The 20810-nt window shown below is 48.5% G+C and overlaps 2 protein-coding genes across 4 annotated transcripts; one reads left to right on the top strand and one right to left on the bottom strand.

Annotated features, from left to right (window-relative positions):
• Nucleotides 1-218: 218 nt before the first annotated feature.
• Nucleotides 219-10005, top strand: LOC125722930 (H(+)/Cl(-) exchange transporter 4-like). Of its 2 annotated transcripts, none has more exons than XM_048999197.1 (13): nucleotides 219-421; nucleotides 1135-1286; nucleotides 1533-1632; nucleotides 1868-2055; nucleotides 2363-2485; nucleotides 2606-2812; nucleotides 2936-3016; nucleotides 3116-3661; nucleotides 4499-4685; nucleotides 4919-5317; nucleotides 5573-5789; nucleotides 5897-7969; nucleotides 9256-10005. In XM_048999197.1, the coding sequence occupies exons 1-12, from the start codon at nucleotides 409-411 to the stop codon at nucleotides 5985-5987; spliced, it is 2304 nt and encodes a 767-aa protein (XP_048855154.1). In that variant the 5' UTR covers nucleotides 219-408; the 3' UTR covers nucleotides 5988-7969; nucleotides 9256-10005. The 2 variants fall into 2 exon arrangements, with proteins under 2 accessions (XP_048855154.1, XP_048855153.1); XM_048999196.1 differs by having other exon boundaries at nucleotides 1132-1286.
• traf3ip2l (TRAF3 interacting protein 2-like) lies at nucleotides 9723-20722 on the bottom strand. Of its 2 annotated transcripts, XM_048999198.1 has the most exons (10): nucleotides 20110-20722; nucleotides 16126-16228; nucleotides 12295-12845; nucleotides 11927-11969; nucleotides 11746-11813; nucleotides 11531-11628; nucleotides 11206-11274; nucleotides 10921-11037; nucleotides 10736-10810; nucleotides 9723-10135 (listed from the first exon to the last, which is right to left on the bottom strand). In XM_048999198.1, exons 2-10 carry the CDS (start codon nucleotides 16170-16172, stop codon nucleotides 9989-9991), a joined length of 1215 nt encoding a protein of 404 aa, XP_048855155.1. In that variant the 5' UTR covers nucleotides 16173-16228; nucleotides 20110-20722; the 3' UTR covers nucleotides 9723-9988. The 2 variants fall into 2 exon arrangements, with proteins under 2 accessions (XP_048855155.1, XP_048855156.1); XM_048999199.1 differs by lacking the exon at nucleotides 16126-16228.
• Nucleotides 20723-20810: the final 88 nt, after the last annotated feature.

Raw genomic sequence — 20810 nt, 5'->3', positions numbered from 1 at the left:
TAACATAAAATGAATTGTAGGAGCGTATATGCACTATAACTTGATATAAACGATATTTTGAGTACAGCTGTGGTTAATGGCTAAATCATCAGTATTGCCAGGACAGAAACCACCCGACACCAGGGCCGGTGCCTGCTTTTTAACGCATGCGTAGATGGATGTTTGGAGGAAAGGGAGAGCGCGTGCTCACGTCGCAGAGACGCCAGAGTGAGCGGAGCCTGTGGCGCGCGGTGCATTGTGGGATCGCTCGCCGTTCAAATCGCTGCGGGGGTGGGCTGGTCTTTATCGGCCGGCGCTGGTAAAGCGCTTCGTTTGCACTTCGGCATGAGAGTATCGAGCATGTTCAAAGGACACATCGAAGAACGAGCTTCGTGACGTAGAGCTTTCCTAATACCGTCCGGAGAAGCCATGGCCGCGGAAGGTGAGTGACGGAGCGGACGGCGCAGGGTGTAGCATGCTAATGCTAACAGGTGACGTCTCGGCGCTTAGCGACTGTCACGGGGAGATTGACAGGGCTTTTGTTGATGTATACGTGTCTGAACACCACGGAAAGCGCTTTTACCATGGACGTCACGTCCAGTTTAGGGTATATATACAGTATAACCATCATTCTACAAGCGTCAGTGCTTGTGCTGACCACATTTGCTCGTTTGTTTGCCTTGCTGGTATTCAAGTCCCTTGCACCTCGCAGTACATAACATAGGGGGGTATGAGCGCTGTTATGCCGGATAAAACTGTCCCCGCATGTTTAACAAATCCCCTAGTAGATATTAATACCCGTCCGCCAAAAGCTTTTCCTGCCCGCTGCTCCGTGTCGCTCGTTTTTCTGCAGCAGTGTGAAAAGATCCAAAGTCTGTATCCCTCGGCAGGGCTAAGGGGAGCCATGAGAGTCGTATAAATGCCTTCTGTCGGGGAATGTGCCTAAAAGGGGCTACATACGCTTTGTAATCACAGATAAATGCTCAGATCAATATATGAATGTGCGTAAAATGCACTTTTGTGGAGGCTGGCTGCTGGTCTTCTGAAATATTGTGATGGTGGCGCAACAGGCTACCAGTTACAGATTATCACACTTATAAAATGAGATCAGGATCCAGCTGCAGCCACACATCTGTCATTGTTGCTGCACAGCAGAGCCCAGTACCACCCCTGGGGAGGAGATGAATGGCTCTGGCAACCTTATGGACATACTTGATGAGCCATTCCCAGACGTCGGGACCTATGAGGATTTCCACACCATCGATTGGCTGAGAGAGAAGTCCAGGGACACTGACCGCCACCGCAAGGTTTGTGACCGACCCGTGGCCTCGTTCCTGTGTCATGTGGGGCACTGTCCCTCGCAGCCTCGCCCTGCTCCCCTGAAGTGTCCTCCGTTACATTGATCGGTTCCTGTTGGCTTTAGTCGTTCACAGTCACCTGGCAATATCCGAAGAGGCTGCAATTTAGATGTTAGTCTTTAAATCACTGCTGTGCCACCCTATGTCGCTAATGCTCTAAATCTGTATAAAATGAGCGTCTCGCTGTCTGCTCAGATCACCAGCAAGAGCAGGGAGTCCATCTGTGACTTCATTAAGAGCCTGCTGGATGCCTGGTCTGGGTGGCTGGTCATGCTGCTTATCGGCCTGCTGTCGGGTGAGTATTGGGTGTCTCTCAGTCCTCAGCTTAAGCCTGCTTTGAGGGGATTCCCAGCCAGACCTTTGACAGTTGACCAGACCATCATGATTTGGTTTTAATGCATGATCATAATCGCTACCGTGTCCTGCCCTGTGCTGCTCCGTACACTATCCTGCTTGTGCCTCCAAGATACTCTCTGTGTTTCTGGAGTTCTGACAGGTAGCTAACAGGCTAAACCTCTTTTCTTGCTCAGGAACACTGGCCGGGGTCATAGACCTGGCCGTGGACTGGATGACAGACCTGAAGGAGGGTGTGTGCCTATCAGTCTTCTGGTACAGTCATGAGCAGTGCTGCTGGACCTCCAATGAGACCACCTATGACGACCGAGACAAGTGCCCGCAGTGGCAGAAGTGGGCGGAGCTGATGACCGGCTCCTCGGAGGTTGGCCTATTCAGATGTTCATTTTGCTACCATTTGAGTTGTGATTGGTTGTTGGGTATCTCAGTCTAGGGCGCCCCTTTTCCCAGGAGAAAATTAGTGTCAAGAGTTTTGAGCTCTAAGGGCGTGCATATGAACGAGGACAGTGCACATTTGAGGAGCTGAGAATATGTTGGACATACCTTGACCTGTGTAGACCCTCCCACACCGATCATGTTCTGGCTGTTTCTGTTCCCGGTTGGTTATAGGACAGTAAACCTTGAAAGTTTCTGAAGATGGTCACTTCAGATGTGTTTTTTCTCCCCTCTAGGGGGCAGCAGCTTATGTGCTGAACTACTTCTTGTACGTCCTGTGGGCATTGTTCTTCGCCTTCCTTGCGGTGTCTCTGGTGCGTGTCTTCGCCCCCTACGCTTGCGGGTCAGGCATTCCTGAGGTGAGTCTCCACAGGTCCTCTTGCGAATAAAGTTAGGCTTTGGGTAATCCTGGGTTATTCGTGCCAAGAAAATGGTCTGATTTTTTTTTTTTTTTTCCTGATGTACCATCCTCCTCCAAGATAAAGACCATCCTCAGTGGCTTCATCATCCGGGGATACCTGGGGAAGTGGACACTGCTGATCAAGACGGTCACGCTGGTGCTGGCCGTGTCGTCCGGGCTCAGTCTGGGGAAGGAGGGGCCTCTGGTGCATGTCGCCTGTTGCTGCGGTAATCTCTTCAGCAGCCTCTTCTCCAAGTACAGCAAGAATGAGGGCAAGCGTAGGGAGGTAAGTGCAGTCATGGGGCTTCTCTGATTGTGGAGAGGGCAAAAGAATTGAAGGGTGATTTACCTCCTGCACAGGAAATGCAGGGTGTCTGATTGGTGGGGGCCGTCGGGTCTCTGGTCACAGGTTCTGTCGGCGGCAGCTGCAGCCGGTGTCTCCGTGGCCTTTGGGGCCCCAATCGGGGGAGTTCTCTTCAGTTTGGAAGAGGTACGCCGCACCACAACCTATAAAACAGTCGAGGGGGGAGCATTTTACCCACCTGTCTGATTTATTGCCCTTTAAACCCTGCGACGTGTTTTCGACCAGGTGAGCTATTACTTCCCCCTCAAGACACTGTGGCGGTCCTTCTTTGCTGCCCTGGTGGCCGCCTTCACGTTGCGCTCCATCAACCCATTCGGGAACAACAGGCTAGTGCTGTTCTACGTGGAGTACCACACACCATGGTACATGGCCGAGCTGGTGCCCTTCGTCCTGCTGGGTGTCTTTGGCGGCCTCTGGGGGACGCTCTTCATCCGCGCCAACATCGCCTGGTGCCGCCGGCGGAAGACCACACAGCTGGGCCGCTACCCGGTGCTGGAGGTGCTGGCGGTGGCAGGGCTGACGGCGTTGCTGGCCTTCCCCAACCCCTACACCCGGCGCAGCACCAGCCAGCTCATCTCTGAGCTCTTCAACGACTGCGGCTCCCTGGCTTCTTCCCAGCTCTGCGACTACGTGAATGACCCGAACATGACCCGGCCCGTGGACGACATCCCTGATCGCCCGGCAGGCGCGGGGGTCTACGCCGCCCTCTGGCAGCTGGCCCTGGCGCTGGTCTTCAAGGTGGTCATCACCATCTTCACTTTCGGCATGAAGGTCAGTGACCCTGAACCTCCTCGCTGATGCCATTTCTTTCAGACCAAGTACGAGCACCGCTGCTCACCGATACCAATTAAGGCTGTGTGATGCCTAAAATGATGATATTGAGATTTTCCCCGGCCGGCATTGGGGGGAGGGCGGATGATCTTTTAGGTCTCCGGAAAAAGATGGATCAGTGGGTTTATTATTGTTACTCTAAACTCTCTAAAGCAGTAGTTCACAAACTTTTTATACCACCGAGCACCTCAAAGTATCACGCTCTCCACCTATGACCATTGGCTAAGAGCTTCTGTTCACTACATGAAGTTTATCGTTTGACATCGTTGTTCTTGCTGCACATTTGATTGTTGCAGAGTGTTGATGACGGCAGTTTCAACGTACTCCTTATGTTTAGATGTTTAATTAGATCACTGTTGTTGCGTAAACCTGATTTCCCACTTCCTCCTGATGGTTTAGTGGGGCATTTGTTCGCAGTCCCCTATACTCTGGATTTCGCTGTTGACTTTGAAGTATATCCACTCTGCAGATATCGTCTCATTTGTTCTGCTCGCCGATTATATTGCTGATGCATCATCAAGTGGTATCGGTTATAGGCATCGGCACATTGCCACAAGCATGAGGACAAGAGCTCAGTATCAGACCCCAATTAGTAGTGATGCATCCCTATCAAATTTGGTTGTTTAGTTGGATTCAGTCTCCATTCCCCCCGATTTCATGTGTGGCCTTCTTAATGACCAGTGGAGCCTTTGCATTTCTGGGCCAGTCCCCCCTACTCAGGGTCCCTCAAAGCCACCCCTCTCAGGTTCAGAGCGCTTTACCTCTGCTTGTCCCCAGATCCCCTCTGGCCTCTTCATCCCCAGCATGGCTGTGGGCGCCATCGCTGGCCGCATTGTGGGCATCGCCGTGGAGCAGATGGCGTACCATCATCACGACTGGATTATCTTTAGGAGCTGGTGTCGGCCAGGGGCCGACTGTGTGACGCCAGGACTCTACGCCATGGTGGGGGCTGCAGCATGTCTGGGTGAGAGTACAGACGCCCCCATCTGTCTGTTTGTTGTATGGTTACTTAGCTGTGCCCAGCTACTGACCACAACTGTTCACGTCGATCTTTTCTTAAAATACAAGTCAACAGAAATGTTTACAAGAGACCTGTAGCTGTCAGGTATTGCATCAGAATCAAAATAATTTACGATTTAGCACATTCGTGATCCTTTTGGCTGCATGCTGAATATCTTGTCGCCTCCTTGTGTTCAGGAGGAGTGACGCGTATGACCGTGTCTCTGGTGGTCATCATGTTTGAGCTGACGGGAGGACTGGAGTACATCGTGCCGCTGATGGCCGCTGCCGTCACCAGCAAGTGGGTGGCGGACGCTTTCGGCAAAGAGGGCATCTATGAGGCGCACATCCAGCTGAACGGCTACCCCTTCCTCGACGTGAAGGATGAGTTCACGCACCGCACGCTGGCCGCTGACGTGATGCGTCCGCGCCGTGGTGAGCCGCCGCTGGCCGTCCTCACCCGGGAGGGCACAACCGTCGAGGACGTGGAGGCGCTCATCAATGAGACGGACTACAACGGCTTCCCCGTGGTGGTGTCTCGTGAATCGGAGCGCCTCGTTGGCTTCGTGCAGCGCCGGGACCTTACGCTGGCCATCAGTAAGAGCCTCGCCCTTTACCCACAATCCCCTAAATGCTAAGCAGCCTCCAAAAGGTATTACTATAGTCGTTTTGCTTTTGTAGGGCTTTGCTTTCTTTCCCAGCTGCTTTTGTTGAATTTGGCGGATAATTTTGCAGTTTTCCCGAGTGACCATGCTACACAGGGGCTGCGCTGGGGGGGCCTGGCCACACCTCTGCGTGGGGGCCAAGTGTCCCAGCCAAAGCCGACGCTCAGGTGGCGGTTCCTTCTTTCAGAAACCGCACGGCAGAAGCAGGAGGGGGTGGTGAGCAGCTCGGTAGTGTACTTCAGTGAGGAGGTCCCCCCACTGCCTGCCAGCGCCCCCCAGCCGCTCAAGCTGCGGCGTATCCTCAACCTGAGCCCCTTTACCGTCACCGACCACACGCCTATGGAGACCGTGGTGGACATCTTCCGCAAGCTGGGACTTAGGCAGTGCCTGGTCACCCGCAGCGGGTAAGACACCCCCCCCTACTTTCCTTGACACTCTAAGAGCAGCAGTGGCTCCCCCTCTCTGTCTTGGGGAGGCTCTGAGTTCATGCTTTCCTGATTCTCTCTTCCAGACGCCTCTTGGGAATCATCACTAAGAAGGATGTTCTAAGACACATGGCCCAGATGTTGAACCAGGATCCGGACTCCATCATGTTTAACTAACAATCCCCCCCCCCCAACCCCCCCAGTGATGGCTGTTACTGCTTCACACCATCCTCAGTCCTGATGTCTCACACGCTGGGGGGGCTTGTCAGAGTGCCCCCCTCTTCTGAAGCGGTCAGTCTGTGTCCTGACTTGTCGTGCCAGTACGTAGACATATATTTGGGACTTTGTCCGTGAGCCCCGTGTCCCCTGGGGTCCGAGCTCCAGCCCACCCACCTCTAGCGGACGCACCTTGTGACCGAGGCTCGATATGGACGTCACAGGGTCATATGGAGCATGTCGCCAAGTAAGACCTCGGGCTGGGATGGTGGTGTCGCCCCCTGGAGGTAACGCGGGGTATAGACTTCCATGGAAGTGCCGTGTGTGGCCTGGACATCCTGGGTTACTCGTGCAGAGAAAATGGTCTGATTTTCCCGATGGCAGATACCATGCTACCTTTGGTGTTTGTTCATGAGATGTTCTGAGCCACAAATCACCATGCTAATGATGGCAGGTCCCAATGTACATGGCACTAATTAACTTATTTTTGATGGCTTAGGTTTTGTGTACAACCGTTTAGCGTGTCGGATAACCCTGACAGTGTCCTTGCTAAACCTTCATGACCTGTAGATATGTACACTTATGTTTGTGGATTATATACAATATTTACACAAATCCTTTGGATTTTTTTCGTCACTGTAGTCACTAAGAGCAGAAGCTTGTAACTTAACCTAGTTTGTATATCATAACAAAATTGATCTGGTGTTAATCGAAATGAAAATGCTGTTTTTTAATGTGTAATTTATTAGATTTTTTTTTTTTATATATATATATATATATAAGTTAGGTGATGAGATTGTCTACTTGTACATAACACTGTGATAGTGATGGTTGTGCTTGTAAACTCCCAAATTTGTGTGTTGACTAAATCCTTTGTTTATCTGGGATCTTGCAAACTGAACCAGAGGCTGCATCTTCATGCCTTTCATGGTTTTGTGTGTTGCATCGATAAACCATCCATCTGAAACCTGAGATTTGCAGTATTGTTTCCAGCAGCTGCTCTCATTTGCCCGCATTTCTAAAGCCTCGCTGCTCTGGAATGTCAGTCCCTTCACTGTTTCCCTTCAGCAGCTTCCAGTTTCCAGTTTGGTAAGCCTCCTCCTTTTGAGCCAAAGGCTGTAGGTAAATCTGACTGGAATCGTCTGCTCGTCTGCTTGCTGACAGGCGACAGTGAAGAGCCCCTCCTCCTACATAAAAAATTAGCACTATAAATGATGATCTATTGGGATACTCTCCATCCATCTTCTTTAGCCGCTTATCCTGTTCAGGGTTTTTGGGGGGATTGGAGAGAGCTAGGATGGGGTGCTAACCCATAGCCGGGTGCAGGGCTCTCTCTCTCTCACTCTCATAGCCTCAGCATGTTTTTTGAACTGTGGAGGGGGGAGCTAAAGTACCTGGAGGAAGCCCCATGATGATATGGGGAGAACATGCAAACTCCACACATGGAGCCAGGGTGGAGACTTGAACCCTGGTCTTTACGGGGGGGGTGAGGCAAGGAACCTGGAAGTTGATTTGATGTGAGCTTGTTTTGCCTGAAATTATAATTGTCCACAAGGTGGCGCCATGCACCGGTATCCTCTTCCTAATCGAACTGAATCAAATACTCTTTGCTGTCTGTGAGGTCTAGGCCTTGAGATGAGACCACACCAAGTTATGCACTTTGCGGTCTGTACATGAAGCACACGGCGTAACCTTTTGGGGAGCCGAGCTCACTGACGTGTGTCTTTGTAGACGGGGCGTCATGTCTGTTGTAATGAGCTGTCTAACGTTTAACATTCGCTACGTTGGCTTGTTTGATTCACTTTGCGTTTAGGAGGGCGCCTTTCTGGGCGTGGCTATGCGACTTTCCCTACCCGGAAGCTTACGTCATCTGGCTCCCCACGTCACCAGCTGTCTGCTGCGGCACCACCTCGCGGGCCACGTGGCAGGAGACCGCTCGCTAGGTAGGTGGGCAGCTGGATAGCCTGTAACAAGCTGCACATGCAGGACTGGCCCCATAATGCACTGGGGCTCCACGGTCCTAACCTAGTTGACGATAGCCTACGCTTATGAAGGCAAGGGGAGGGGGTCACATGTCCCCCCCCCCATTCTCATTTTATCTCCCCTTCAGTGATGTGGCTGATTTCCATCTGAAATTCATGAGAAAAATGCTGTCATGGGGGTAAAAACGTGGGTTGGGGGGCAGGGGGGAGACAGCACAGTAATGCCCAGAGCGAACGATGTACTATCACACACAATTATGCTGTTAATTCCCTGTAGGGTGTGGCAGCTATGGGCCTGTCCCCCCCCCCCCCGAAGAACAGGTATTCCTTTGTATAATTTGTTGCTAACCAAACAGTGTATTTAAAGACCGTGAAGTGGCAAAAAAAAACACGACTAACTGGTTAATTATTTATTTGGTCTCATTCTGCTGTGTCACGTTAACTCACTTTGTTTTAAGGTTTAGATTAAACTGATAAAACTGTTTGACTCCAAAGGATGAGTAGTATGCCCTACAGGGGTGCACCGTGAAACTGTGGGCCATCTGACAAAATGTCACTATCTCCCCCACCCTCCCCACTGAAGCTGCATCTGTGCAGGAAACGCCAGGGCAGAGCTGACGTAGATAGTGGGCATGAACTATATTAGCTTCCCCCCCCCAGTAAACTTCAAAAAGAACAGCAACGTGTGAACTTAATATTTTAAGAAGTGCTTTTTATTAACGATCATTTGGACTAGCAAGCTCATTTTATTAACAGGCGTAAAGTTTAAGTAACCGATTCATTTCGATGACATGGAAACAGTCTGGACAAACACTAAGGTTACAGATTTCCGCTGAGGAGACGTTGAGCCATCGTCAGCCTCTCTTTCCTCTTTGAAATTTCTGTATCCTCGATTATTCTTTAATAAGCAGGGTTTAACTTCGCATTGTATGTAGGTGCTGGGATTCAAACGTTATTCAGATGTAGGACGGCTAGATACCTGCTGACCGGCGTACCATGAGGGCCAAGGCACAGCTCAGTCACTGCAGCTAAAACTGGGTGGCCAATTATGCTGCTTTTTGCCAAAAAAAGTTATTTTTTCTTGGAAATGCTAACATTCGGCTGATTCCTATTGTGTAATTTCAATGTCTGTCCAGTAAGGTTACTGAAATTGCTAAGAATCATCCTACCTTCACCCCCATGATCCCGGCCTTGTTAAATGTCACATGAGGCCCAGCCTCCACATTTCACCGTGTGTTTTTCTGCAGGTTGATGGCCGAGCCTGAGGGAACCAGCCCGGTGAGAAACGGCACTTTGCCATGCCTGGGACTCCCCCCTGCCCCCACTGCGCAGTAGGGCAGCCCCCAGCTGAGGTCAAACACGCCAACTGTTGAAAGATAGGTCACCTTGCTTATTTCCCTGCCCACGCCTATACGCAGGTGCTCAGGCATCTGGTAACATCATGGCTCTTAGTCAGTATTGTATAGTATTTACACTGTTAGCCTAGAGCCAGGGAACGAGCCTTTTGCCACTGGAGGGATTTCGGTAAAGCCTTAATGCTGTTCTTTAATTTCTGTTTGGTTATGTCTGCTGTACCCTGGTAAAATGGCAGCCTTCTCTTCCAGGTGCAGCTCAGCCCGTCGGGAATCGGGTTCGGTGCCCGTCTTTCTTCCCTGTGCGTGTGTGGAAATCGTTTTAGCTCTTTGAAGAGAAACGGCCCTTAAACACCCAAACGTCGCATCAAAAGAACTTTAATTGTCTGTACAGCAAGATCTGGGTAGGAAAAGCCATAGAGATAGAGTTTAAACTTTACAGCTCGGTGGGTGGAGGCATCACCACTCCTGTGACGAGCCTGAAAGTGAAGTCCCACCCGTGACGTGGACCAGTCTCGGGGCCCGGCAAGAGCCGCAAGTTCACCCATGTGGGTTGGGGGCACCGTGGGACTTTCCTGTGAGGCGATGTGCTCCGAAGCAAAGGTCAAGGCAGGACTCTGTGGCAGCGTTAGAGCGGGATGGAAATGATGGTGGGCAGCTCGCCAATAGGTGGGGGGTTGTACTTCTCCACGCGCATCAGCCGGCGCAGGATGTCGTCGCAGTTCATGGGCCAGCTGTACACGTGGGTGTTCTGAAGCCAGGTGGGCACGTGGCACTGAGGAACAAGGACCATTGCAGCAGTCAGCAAACCAGTAACCTGCCTCCCTTTACCTGCAACGTGCTTAATGCCTTCTGCCACATCTATATGGTTCCCGCTTTGTTTTGTTTTTTTATAGCCTTTGCTTAAGCTGACTCGCAGTTAAGAAACGGCGATGTTTACATTACAGGTTTGTATTTAAAAAAATAAATAAATGACTTGGCGACAGGTTCCTGCAGTTTATCGGCTTTTCATCCTTAAATTGGCTTCACGACGTTGCTGAATCACAGCTGAGACAGTGCTGACAGCTACATTCACCGCCCATTCACTCGAGGCGACTCCTTGCCTTGCCCACTCTGACATTGTTTTAAACAGCAAAGGTGCGACTACCTGAACACTAAACTAAAAACGGACCCCGTGCAGCAATAAATTGCACTTGTTGGCATCACATCCTCCCCCATGGCCCTTGTGTGTTTAGACTGGAGCATCAGTCTTTATAAAAACACTGGGTAACAGTGACTATCCTGCAACAGTGAGCGAACACAGGCCACCCAGTCAGACCGCTGTAGCACGCGGCAGACACTGTGTCCACGCCAGTCGCTTTCCTTTGCTCTGTACCTTTTTCGCTCCAGGAAACAGGATTGGGATGAAGCGGAAGTTCCGGCTGCCATTCTGAATGAATTCATTCTGCAACTGAAACAGAAATGGGGGGTAAAACTGTCAGTGAGCTGTCGCCAGCGCGACGGTCCCTCATCATTTCTGCGGTTACTCCATGGCGACAGCAGCGGAACCGGATGACACACCTGCTTGTGGATGTAGACCGTGTTCATGGTCCTCTCGTCTCCCTCCATGCTGACGTGGCCGTGCGTCACCGTCTCATAGTACTTGGGGCTGATGACTATGATGATCAAGTAGTCCTTCTGCAAGACGGAGAGGAACAGTTCAGGGAAGGGGAGCAGGTACGGGGCCAAAATGTAGGCCGCTGATTGGATACAAGCTTTAATGCTCCAATAAAGGGAGGGAAATTGGAAGGCCAGTTCTCACAGGCGCTGCACTGCAGCCTCGGCTTAGGGAAACCCACTCTTTACCTCGCTGATGTACTTCTCCATGAAATCAATTGTGCTGATGCTTCTGAACTGCTGCTCAAACACATCAATCTGTAAGTGGAAGGACAGGATGAGGGAATGAGAGACTCCTGACATATTTATACCTGTAAATACAGCTGGAGAGCATCCTACTAACTGTACAATAGCAGCTACCCTCCGCTTCTCAACCTAGTCCTCACAGGACCCCCCCCCCCCCCCAAAAACCCATGGTGTCAGTGTTATGGATCAGAGAGCAAAAATGTGGACTGTCTGACGGGGAGCTGGGAGGGAGCAGGACTATGGACAATTTAAGAAGCAGGTGTCTTACATGCATGTCGAAGCCATTGTGTCGCAATAAAGCCACAAACTTGATTATCTCGTCAACGTGCTTGTCGTTGTCAGCCTCGTACGTGACAAACACCTTCCCTGGAGGCAGGGTTGGGGGCAGAGAGAGGCCAGTAAGGAACTCAAACCCAGGGAGCATGATATCTTTGTGATGCCATTCAGAGCATGTGGCGGGAGGCAGGGGCCTTCAGTACTTACGCTGCTCTATGGACAGGGGGGCACCTGGGGGAGTCAGCCTCTGTCTGGGCTGTGGAGGTGGGTACATGCTATCGGAAGAGAAAAAAAAAAAATTTCAGAGCAAGCCTTCCTGCATCACACTCCATGGCATATAATAATCACACAGTGTAAGATGGGGAGTGGGGGGTGGGGTTTGACTCACCTGTGTGAGACATCTGTGTTGTGACACCCGCAGGGGTTAGGACCTGAAGAACAGGAGGGAAAAAAAAACAACACACACCTTCACCTATACAGACAGACACACACAAACACGCCCAGAGAGAGTAGGGTTCCCGACTCATTAAAGGAGCCACAGACGACTCCAAAGTACCAGACGTACGTCTCCACATAATCAACTTGGTGCGTCGACTTAAACACGCCCCTGAATCACCGGTAGCTGAACCGTGCAGCTCCGAGACATAACCAATACCCAGCGGCATCCGTTACTCAGACGAATAACCAGTTAACCGGGATCCGGTTCATCAGCAGGATCTGAGACACACTGCAGCGCCGCCACCGCCAGCAACTCACCTGGAGGCCCGTAGGGCAGCCTGAAAGGGGGCCAGGCCCGGTGGTGAGCCACGGGACCCTGGGGGCAGCAGGCTGGGCCGAGGGGCCCGCAGGGGTGCCGGAGCGGATGGTAACTGTATGGGCCAGGGCACGGAGGGTTTGAGACTAACGAGTGCGGCTGCTCCAGACTTCCACAGGACAGGGACTGTGACTTTTCCTGGGAGCCCAAGTAGCTGCGGTAGTCTGAGGAGAGCAGGCAGGAGGGCAGGCTGATGGGATCTCTGACATCAGAGCACCTGCTGTCGAGGGTGGGGTGCGGACAACCGGGAAACGTTGTCGGGGGGCTGTAGCTGACAGGAAGGCCCAGGGGAAGCAGGTTTGGCCTATATCCGGGCTCCTGGCCTAGACGGTGCCGATCTGCCATCCTGCCGCTGACCGGGGAGAGGCTCTGTGGGGGGGAACGGGCCTCAGACCCGGCACTGGGAGGGGGTTCCTCGCCCAAGGTTTCATCGTTCTCTTCGGGATGGTTCAGCGACTCAGACTGCAGGCTGCAGCCCTGTTGTGCCATGTATCTGTGGTGGGACAGGAGGGGAGTCGTCAGCAAACCGGCATCGCATGCAAATAATTCTCCATAAAGCCACAAGATGTGTCAGTTATCGAATTAGTAAAATTTCACGGTAGCTATTTTGACATCTACTTATACACTTGCTGTCCAACGGAAACCACGCGTATCCACTTTTCTGATGACTGTGACGTTACCCTATAAATGGGATACATCCATTCTCCCAAGTCTACTTATAGTGCTTGACATCTAATTCGCCAACGAAAAGATGCTTTGAACAAGTCATTATCTTATACGTGTTTGTACTAGTAAACATTTTTATGTTGATTGTTTTTATGGATTACTTTATATAGCTGATTTTAACATAACACTGACACTAACCAAAAAGCTAACCAACATCACTGCTAAATTGTGATTTTAATGCGAGATTAAATACGAATCTTGCTGACACTGATATCTGTATCGCTGACAATTCACGCAAGGCCATTTAAAAACTAACCACTCACTGATGCCCGTGTTACGGTAAGTTTCTATTTGTGGTGCTAAGATGTCTCCTTACGTTGTTTTCGATTTATTTTGGAAAGTAGTTTCAGAAAATGTGGGGTTTTTTCCCCATGCTTCCAAAGTACATTATTGGAGATAAACGTTTTTCGATTGGACAGTGACAATAGGGAAGTGTGAATTTACTATGATCTACACAGCAGTGCGCAGCCGAATCATCCAACAAACTCATAAGCAAGCAAACTTCAGCAGCGGGCGATTGTGACACCATCAACCAAGACTCCTGACTGAATCTCATCCATGGTTCCATTAATCATCAACTCCACCTAGAAGGCATCAGTCACAAGTGTTGATCGGATTGCACTAGCTCTGTCTGCATGGGACCTTGCTTAACGCAACGATGCAGAAAAGCAAGGTGACGCATGTCAAAATCATGATTCGAGCCACACAGCAGAGACAGCCTGCTCAGCTTCGGCTAGCATATGACATTTAAGATATAATATTTCACTGTGCATACCTGCACCCAGGCATGCTGTGTATTCAAAAAACATTGTGAGTGTACATTCAACAACTAGCTTCTGCCCCACTGTCAACACACCAAAGGTAAATCGACGAACATGCTCAAGCACTGCTGATACAGGGCAGCGCAGAGCAAATAACTCAGCACGAGCTGAAGAATCAATGGCAGAGATGAGGGAAAGGGGAAAAAAAAAATCAATTACAAATAAGTATTAGGAGTAACGATATTTAGAATTAGAAATCCATACCTAAAATTACTTTAAACATAGGTTACCGTGATCTGTTTGCATACTGTTAATATATTTGCCCAGTTGTACAGTCTGAGGACAGTGCTATCATGAATAAGCATGTGCAGAGACTTTCCCAGACATCGTTTGGACAAACTTTGTAGTCTATAAAATAAACGGACCCCTAGACATGAGTATGGTTATCTGCAAGTTAAATATGGTGGCAACGCCACTAGCACTGGCATACATCATTCCTGACACTGGATGTCCACAAACCCACAGCTGCTTGAACAAGACGACAAACCCTCACTGCGGCTTCACGCAGCCTCCCAGGCAGCAGTGACATAACTAAGTGGATAACGACGTCTATTGCAATTGCCATCCTGTAAAGAATTCCACTTCATTTTTTACAACTGTGACATTTAGCAAGGCATCTTTAGTTGTCAGATGAGATGTAATTTTTGTACCCTGCTTGTTCTCAGTAGCATACATGCTGTATATATCAAAGGTGCTTATTTTGGTGTGCATGCAACTTTGCACATTTTCAGTTCTGATCCCTCAATTGCTAAATGAAGTACCTACCTGCTGTAGATATTGAAGCCTGTGCTGAACAGTTCTATACTAATCTTTCTCTTTGAAGGTTTATTTATTGAGTAGAGCTCAGTAAACGCCCTATGTCAGTCAGTTACTGCTTTAAATGTAGACCCAAAATACTCAAGACGAATCATGTTTAAAGCAGCAGACATTTTTAAGCGATATTTAACATCTCGTCAGCAAAAAGTAAAATAAACCAAACAAAACTGCAACATCCATCCATCCATCCATCATCCTAACCGCTTATTCTCAACTGGGGTCACAGGGGATCGGAGCCTATCGCGGGAACAAGGGGCACAGGCGGGAACCAACCCTGGGCAGGTGCCAACACACCGCAGGGCGCACATCACTCTCAATGCATACCGAAATGACAAATATCGATGTGATGTTGAATCAGGAGGTCTTCCCACCCCTGTTTAATGGTATGAATTTCGTCAAAGCCTTTGCAACTCAACAGCAGGACTAAACTTGTGCCATTTCTCCAGGAAACCGGACAGGTACGGAAACATCCTGCCGGAATTTCCCCGACCTTCAGCTCAGAGAGAACAAGAGCCCGATTAAACGGGCGACATATCCCGGTGCACATTTCAGGGGAGGCCACAGGAGCAGAGACGGAGACGAGAAACCCAAGGCTCCTGTCTGCTCTCTACGCCGTTTCCAACCAGCGGCTGACAGGGCAAGCAAAGACACATCAAACACACACCAAGAACAAAAAATACCATTCAGGAGAAACACACAGAGAAGCAGGGCTCCTCAAGGCATCAAACTATCAGCACGTCTCTGACAAATACATTTGGCCTCAGATCCCGGGGGGTGAAAACTGAAAATTACCATAAGCAGCATTTACACAGAGAATAACAGGCCATAATTATACTTAAAGAGGAGAATAGAGACTTTGCCTGCCCTTCCTTTCAAAAAGGTAATTCCAGTAATTGGCAACGCTGGTATCATGGCTAGAAGCAAGAGACAATTAACCCATAGAAGAACAGGCACTGACGTGCCCAGCTCCTGCCTCATACCACCCCAACCCCATCCCCGCTCCCCAAGCACTCGGCTGGCCTGAACACTGCTGTTCAGGAGCACAGGGCTTCAACGGACGCTGCCGGGTGACTGTCTAGCAGCAGGACTCAGAAACCGAAAGCGTAGCGCCTTTGTTTACGACGCCGCACAGGTAGCCAGAAACCGCACAGATCAGCAGTGTGATAAAGGCACCAAGTCAGCTCTCTTAACCCGGCTAGAGCTTAACGTGACAGATACACGTTCTCATAGAAGAAGCCTCTGAAGTCAGGTGACTTCGTACGTGCCCTTGCCCCCCCCCCCACACACACACACACACACACGTCTGCACGCCAACCCCTATGCCAACTCTCCCAATGTAACCAGCTGTGAGGGAGAAATTTTAATTAAAATAATAAAAAAAAAAAAAAAAAAAAAAGAAAACATCACTACCTGTAGTGCTGTCCAGGGCCAGAGAAGTCCAAAATCGGGAGCATCATGCTGCTTCACACGCGGGACTCTGCCAGACACGCCGGGCCCAGCCGGACATACCGCCCTGCAGCAAAGCGCCGGACACAGAGACATCAGCAGGCAGACCAAAGAAGTGCCGCAACAAATTAACTCCCTATACAGACCTTTCAGTCCTTGACTGTTACGACTGACAGATTGTCTATTTTCACTGTAATTTGTACTATGAAGTGATTCTGAATAACAACGGAGTTTAAAAACAACTTGTTCAAGTCCCCGAAGAAGAAGAAAACCCATTTATCCTGAAGCGCAACAGCTAATACCTTAAGCTTATAACCCAAGGCTATCTGACGCGAGATACAAACAACCCAACAGCCACGGAACGATACGGCTGGTTTACATATCTGCTGACAGTCAAAACGTAATAAATGGTCCATCAAAAGTTGATGGAAACCTGACATCACACAGTTCAGTCGGCTCTCACTGACCTCCAACTGCTGTTTGTAGTGGTTTTATGTAACTGGCAAAGTATCAAATAAAAACTGGTAAAACCAGTAACTGTCCATATAGCTTTTCTGCCCCCTTTGGCCCTCATAACTAGCTACATATCAGTTACAGTGCCGATAAACACACGGCTTGGATTGTAGTTAACTGAGCGTTTCAATGAAGACACTCTTACAGAGTGGCTTCCGGGGAGCAGAACAGGAGACCCAGATCTCCTTAAGCACCCAGGAGCCTGCAGAGCAGAACCTGCAGTGTCAGCAGTGCGGGCCACCGCAGCAGGGGGCGACACAGGCTGCGGTGGAGCATTAACAGGCCGATGCTTTTCGGAAGAAGCACTCAACCCGCCTCCTGACCCCTTTTTCTTTGAAATGTAACATTCCGTTTAAGGTTTACTCTGGTACAAAACAACGTCACTGAATTTAACTGACAGGACTCCCAGACAGCAGTAACAGTCTAGAGATGATGTCGCCTGAAAGCAGAACACTTGCTGTTTTTTGGAAAGGCTAATTTTTGCTATTTATCAAAATCAAAACAAAAAGCTAAGCAGTTTCCCCTCATTTTTACAATGACACCGGCCAGTAAAGGTAACTGAGCAAACGGAATCCAATTTCAGACCCAAAACCACACAGATTAAAGACTGACACAAACTTCATAGGCTGGACACAGCAGCAAATCGACAATATTACAGTATTAAAAAGTTAGCAGACGCCTGGCCCCGCTTATCTTTCCTGATCTGCATGGATAGCATCGCTTAAGCAATTAGCTGGGATTAAACGTCACTTCCCTCCATCTCTATACATGCCAGACTGAGCATGTCCTGGTTCGCGTACAGCATCCCTTCACACCCAGATATTCACAGGCAAGCAAAAGAGAAACTAAAGCGGAAAAAAAGGAACTACAGGAAAACCGAAAATACTAAACACTCCATATTAAAAAAAAAATGGCTGCCGATTTGCAAAGCCATTTGATCCCATTCCATACAACATATGTACTCAAGTGTACCTCCAGGGCTGTTTAGGCTATTAACAAAATGTCACCCAGTGCACCTCGCTAGCAGTCCAGCGTCTGGAGGAATTGTGTCAGTACAGATTACCAGGCCGGGGTGTCCTTTAATACCGGGCCACAGTCAAAAGCATGAATATCTCAATGATCTCTCTCGTGACCTTCCCCATGTAAATAATGGGTTATTCTGTGAAAAATTGGGATATAGACCACAAGAGAGCCTGAACCCGAAACCGATAAGCTTTTTACCCACATAAATACAAATTCCACTTCACCTTCCTGTAAGCAAAAAATAAATTAAATAGGACACAGTAGCACACAGAGCAGACAGCACAAAGTGCTGAACACACACATATGTTCAATTGTTGGCGTCGGCTCTTGTGTCACGGTGAACGTGAGAGCTGTGTCAAAAGGAAGAGGTTTTTAAGTCACTTTTTCCAGAAGGTAGGTCAACCGGGGCTGCGTTTTATTTTTTATTTTTTAAATTTTTTTAAAATATATGAATCCATGTACCCATCAGCCACATTTATCTCGAGCCGAGATCAGTAACATACAGCGCGATTGCCGTCTGCTCTCCTGCCTCCCCAGCAAGCAGAGATGCTATCTGTGGCCGGCCGAAAGCACGGCTGAGCTGTTCAGAAACCTGCACTCTCATTTTCAGCAGGTATCACTTTAATCTGAAGTTGCGTCCTGCTCTCCACCATGTGTTCGTTTACAACAATCACATACGAGCAGCATAAAACAGGTGAATAAATGATGAAATTTACATTTACATATTATCAAATAGGTCTAGATGATCTTCATACAGGTGCAACAGGAGCACCATCATCATCACCACCAAAAATCAGTGTTTCTCTAACCAGTCCTCCCAATTCCCTGAGAGTTGGGAGGGAGCAAAAACGTGGCCCATCTGGGGGTCCACGAGGACTGGTTTGAAAAATTCTGACCTACATGACGACACTAGCCCAGTTTCTCAGTTTAAGCCGCAAGAGTCCGTTTTACCAAAAGCATTTGCAGTCAGTTTTCTAGTTTAACCTCTTTTAGACTAATTGTGTTAGTTAACCAGGCCAAAAATGACCCAAATCTTATCCAGGACTAAGAAGTTCAGCAGCGAATATAAAAGAGCAGAGACATTCGTGTCACCGTCACTCCCAGAAGTGAGTCTTCGGCTTCACTCGGGCAGGACTCCGCTTAAACATGTCTGTGCAAAAGTCAGGCCATCTGGGACATACCGTTCATTAAACATTAACTTTGATACTAGTTATAGAAGTATTTAAACAGTACAAATTATACACAACTAGGCCTATGCGCAGTTTCCACTCAGGAAATATATGTTGTAAATTTGTTTTATTCCGAAATTTTCCACGTAATTCACTAAAAACTTCAAGAGCTAAAAATGGGTGTTTCACTTTAGAAATCAAAGCCGTGTCGATCGGAAACGTTTATTCTTCGATATAAGAAAGTCGCCTAACCTTCGGGAAAGGAAACAGGGCCTCTAGTACATACAATTCTTATTCATACAGTCTCATTTTTTGCCGTATTCTACTTATTTGTCCTTGTATACTTACTCTTACATATTTAGTTGTGCGGTTAATTTTGCTTATGACATGTCACCACCCGCATCAAAAGAAATTCCTTGTACTTCTATGTACCTGGCAAATAAAAGATTCAGTGTACTGTAATTACAAAAAAACTGAGTATTTTTCTTTGTAAAAAGTGTTGTTTTGAAATACGATATATATGGTTTGTCTTAAACAGATCAAAACACCATCCTATAAAAAAACTCATAGGTAATTCATGACACAAAACAAAAACACACAATTTAACGTAAATATGTTGACCAGTTTGTGCGTCAGTAAATTATTGGCAGTAATTTAAGAAAAACACCCAGACGAAAGATGGTAATACGACAGTAGTAGGTTATAATAGAGCTTTAAAACAGTAAATTATACTCGATATTTAAAATCACACCAGGAAACAGAACAGCATTACACCTTTGAAAACAGTTACATCTTAAGTTTTATTTGTAACCAGATTGACATTTGTATCTCTTGGTTTGAAAGGTAATAAAGTGGCGTTTCTCCATTACCATACTAATAAAAGGTACCAGCGGGCACTGGGCGCACTACAAATACATCGAAATATGAAAAGTATAAAGCTTATTTTCTCCCCGCAACCTCGTCAGCTTGAGCGCTTATTCGTTTTTTAAATATAAACGCGTTCGGCTGAAAAACTGAGAATATTTCTTCCTAAAGATGCGTTCCGAAGACCTGCGTGGTCTTCCCGGTTAGGTCTCTAAAATCACCCGAGAAGCTGACTTCTGCGGCTGAATGGGATCGCGGGACTTTTGCCAGGTTTGTTCCACCGTCAATAAGCGAAAAACAAGCTCAAGTTCAACGCGGCGATTTTCCTCGTGTAACTTCCTCCAGCACTGGGCGCACGCGAAGGCCAAGGCGCACTTACCGTCACTTATCTGCTCTTAGCGGGCCGCGCTTAACCCCCAGATCAGGCGAATGACTGATACGACTCCGGACGCGCAAAAGACTATAAAAATATTTAAAACAAAAACAATAAAGGCGCCACGTATCTTGCTCGTGCCTGGCACTTCTGTGGTCTTTAACCCCGAGAGCCCGAACCTCATAGGAGGAGCGGCGGGTCGGACACCGCCTTTTCGGAAGTGCCTGCGCTGGGTTCGCCGCGTGCAGCGCAGACCGCGCCACCCGAAGCGCACTTAAGCGTTAATAGTGCCACCAAACGGTACCACTGATTTATTCTTATTCCATATTCAGAAATTATTGAAATGTCGCTGCAAGTCACAGTCCACACATTACACTTACTATACTACTTATTCTATTTTAGGCGCTCGATTTAACTGATGTTGCGAAGTAACCCATTTTAGATAACCCATTTGCACCATTTTTACCTTATAGCCTCAAAACATTTTATATGTATACATGATTTTCAAAATGCGTATCTTTTTCTCACACGAAGTTGAGCAAAGCGCAGACCACAATCACTCTGAAATGTGAATTTATGTTATAATCGAAAAAAACTTTCAGTAGTGCCGCAGAAAAATATGAAGCCCTAGGCTTGTTTTGTTTGCGAAACGGACGCGTTCGGCTTTTCAGCAAGCAAGCAGGGAAGTAGAGACCCAAGATCGCGTG

This window comes from Brienomyrus brachyistius, unplaced genomic scaffold (assembly GCF_023856365.1).
Source record: "Brienomyrus brachyistius isolate T26 unplaced genomic scaffold, BBRACH_0.4 scaffold44, whole genome shotgun sequence".
Taxonomy (NCBI): Eukaryota; Metazoa; Chordata; class Actinopteri; order Osteoglossiformes; family Mormyridae; genus Brienomyrus; species Brienomyrus brachyistius.
Note: the sequence above shows the minus strand (reverse complement) of the source record. Positions and strands in the feature narration are given on the sequence as shown.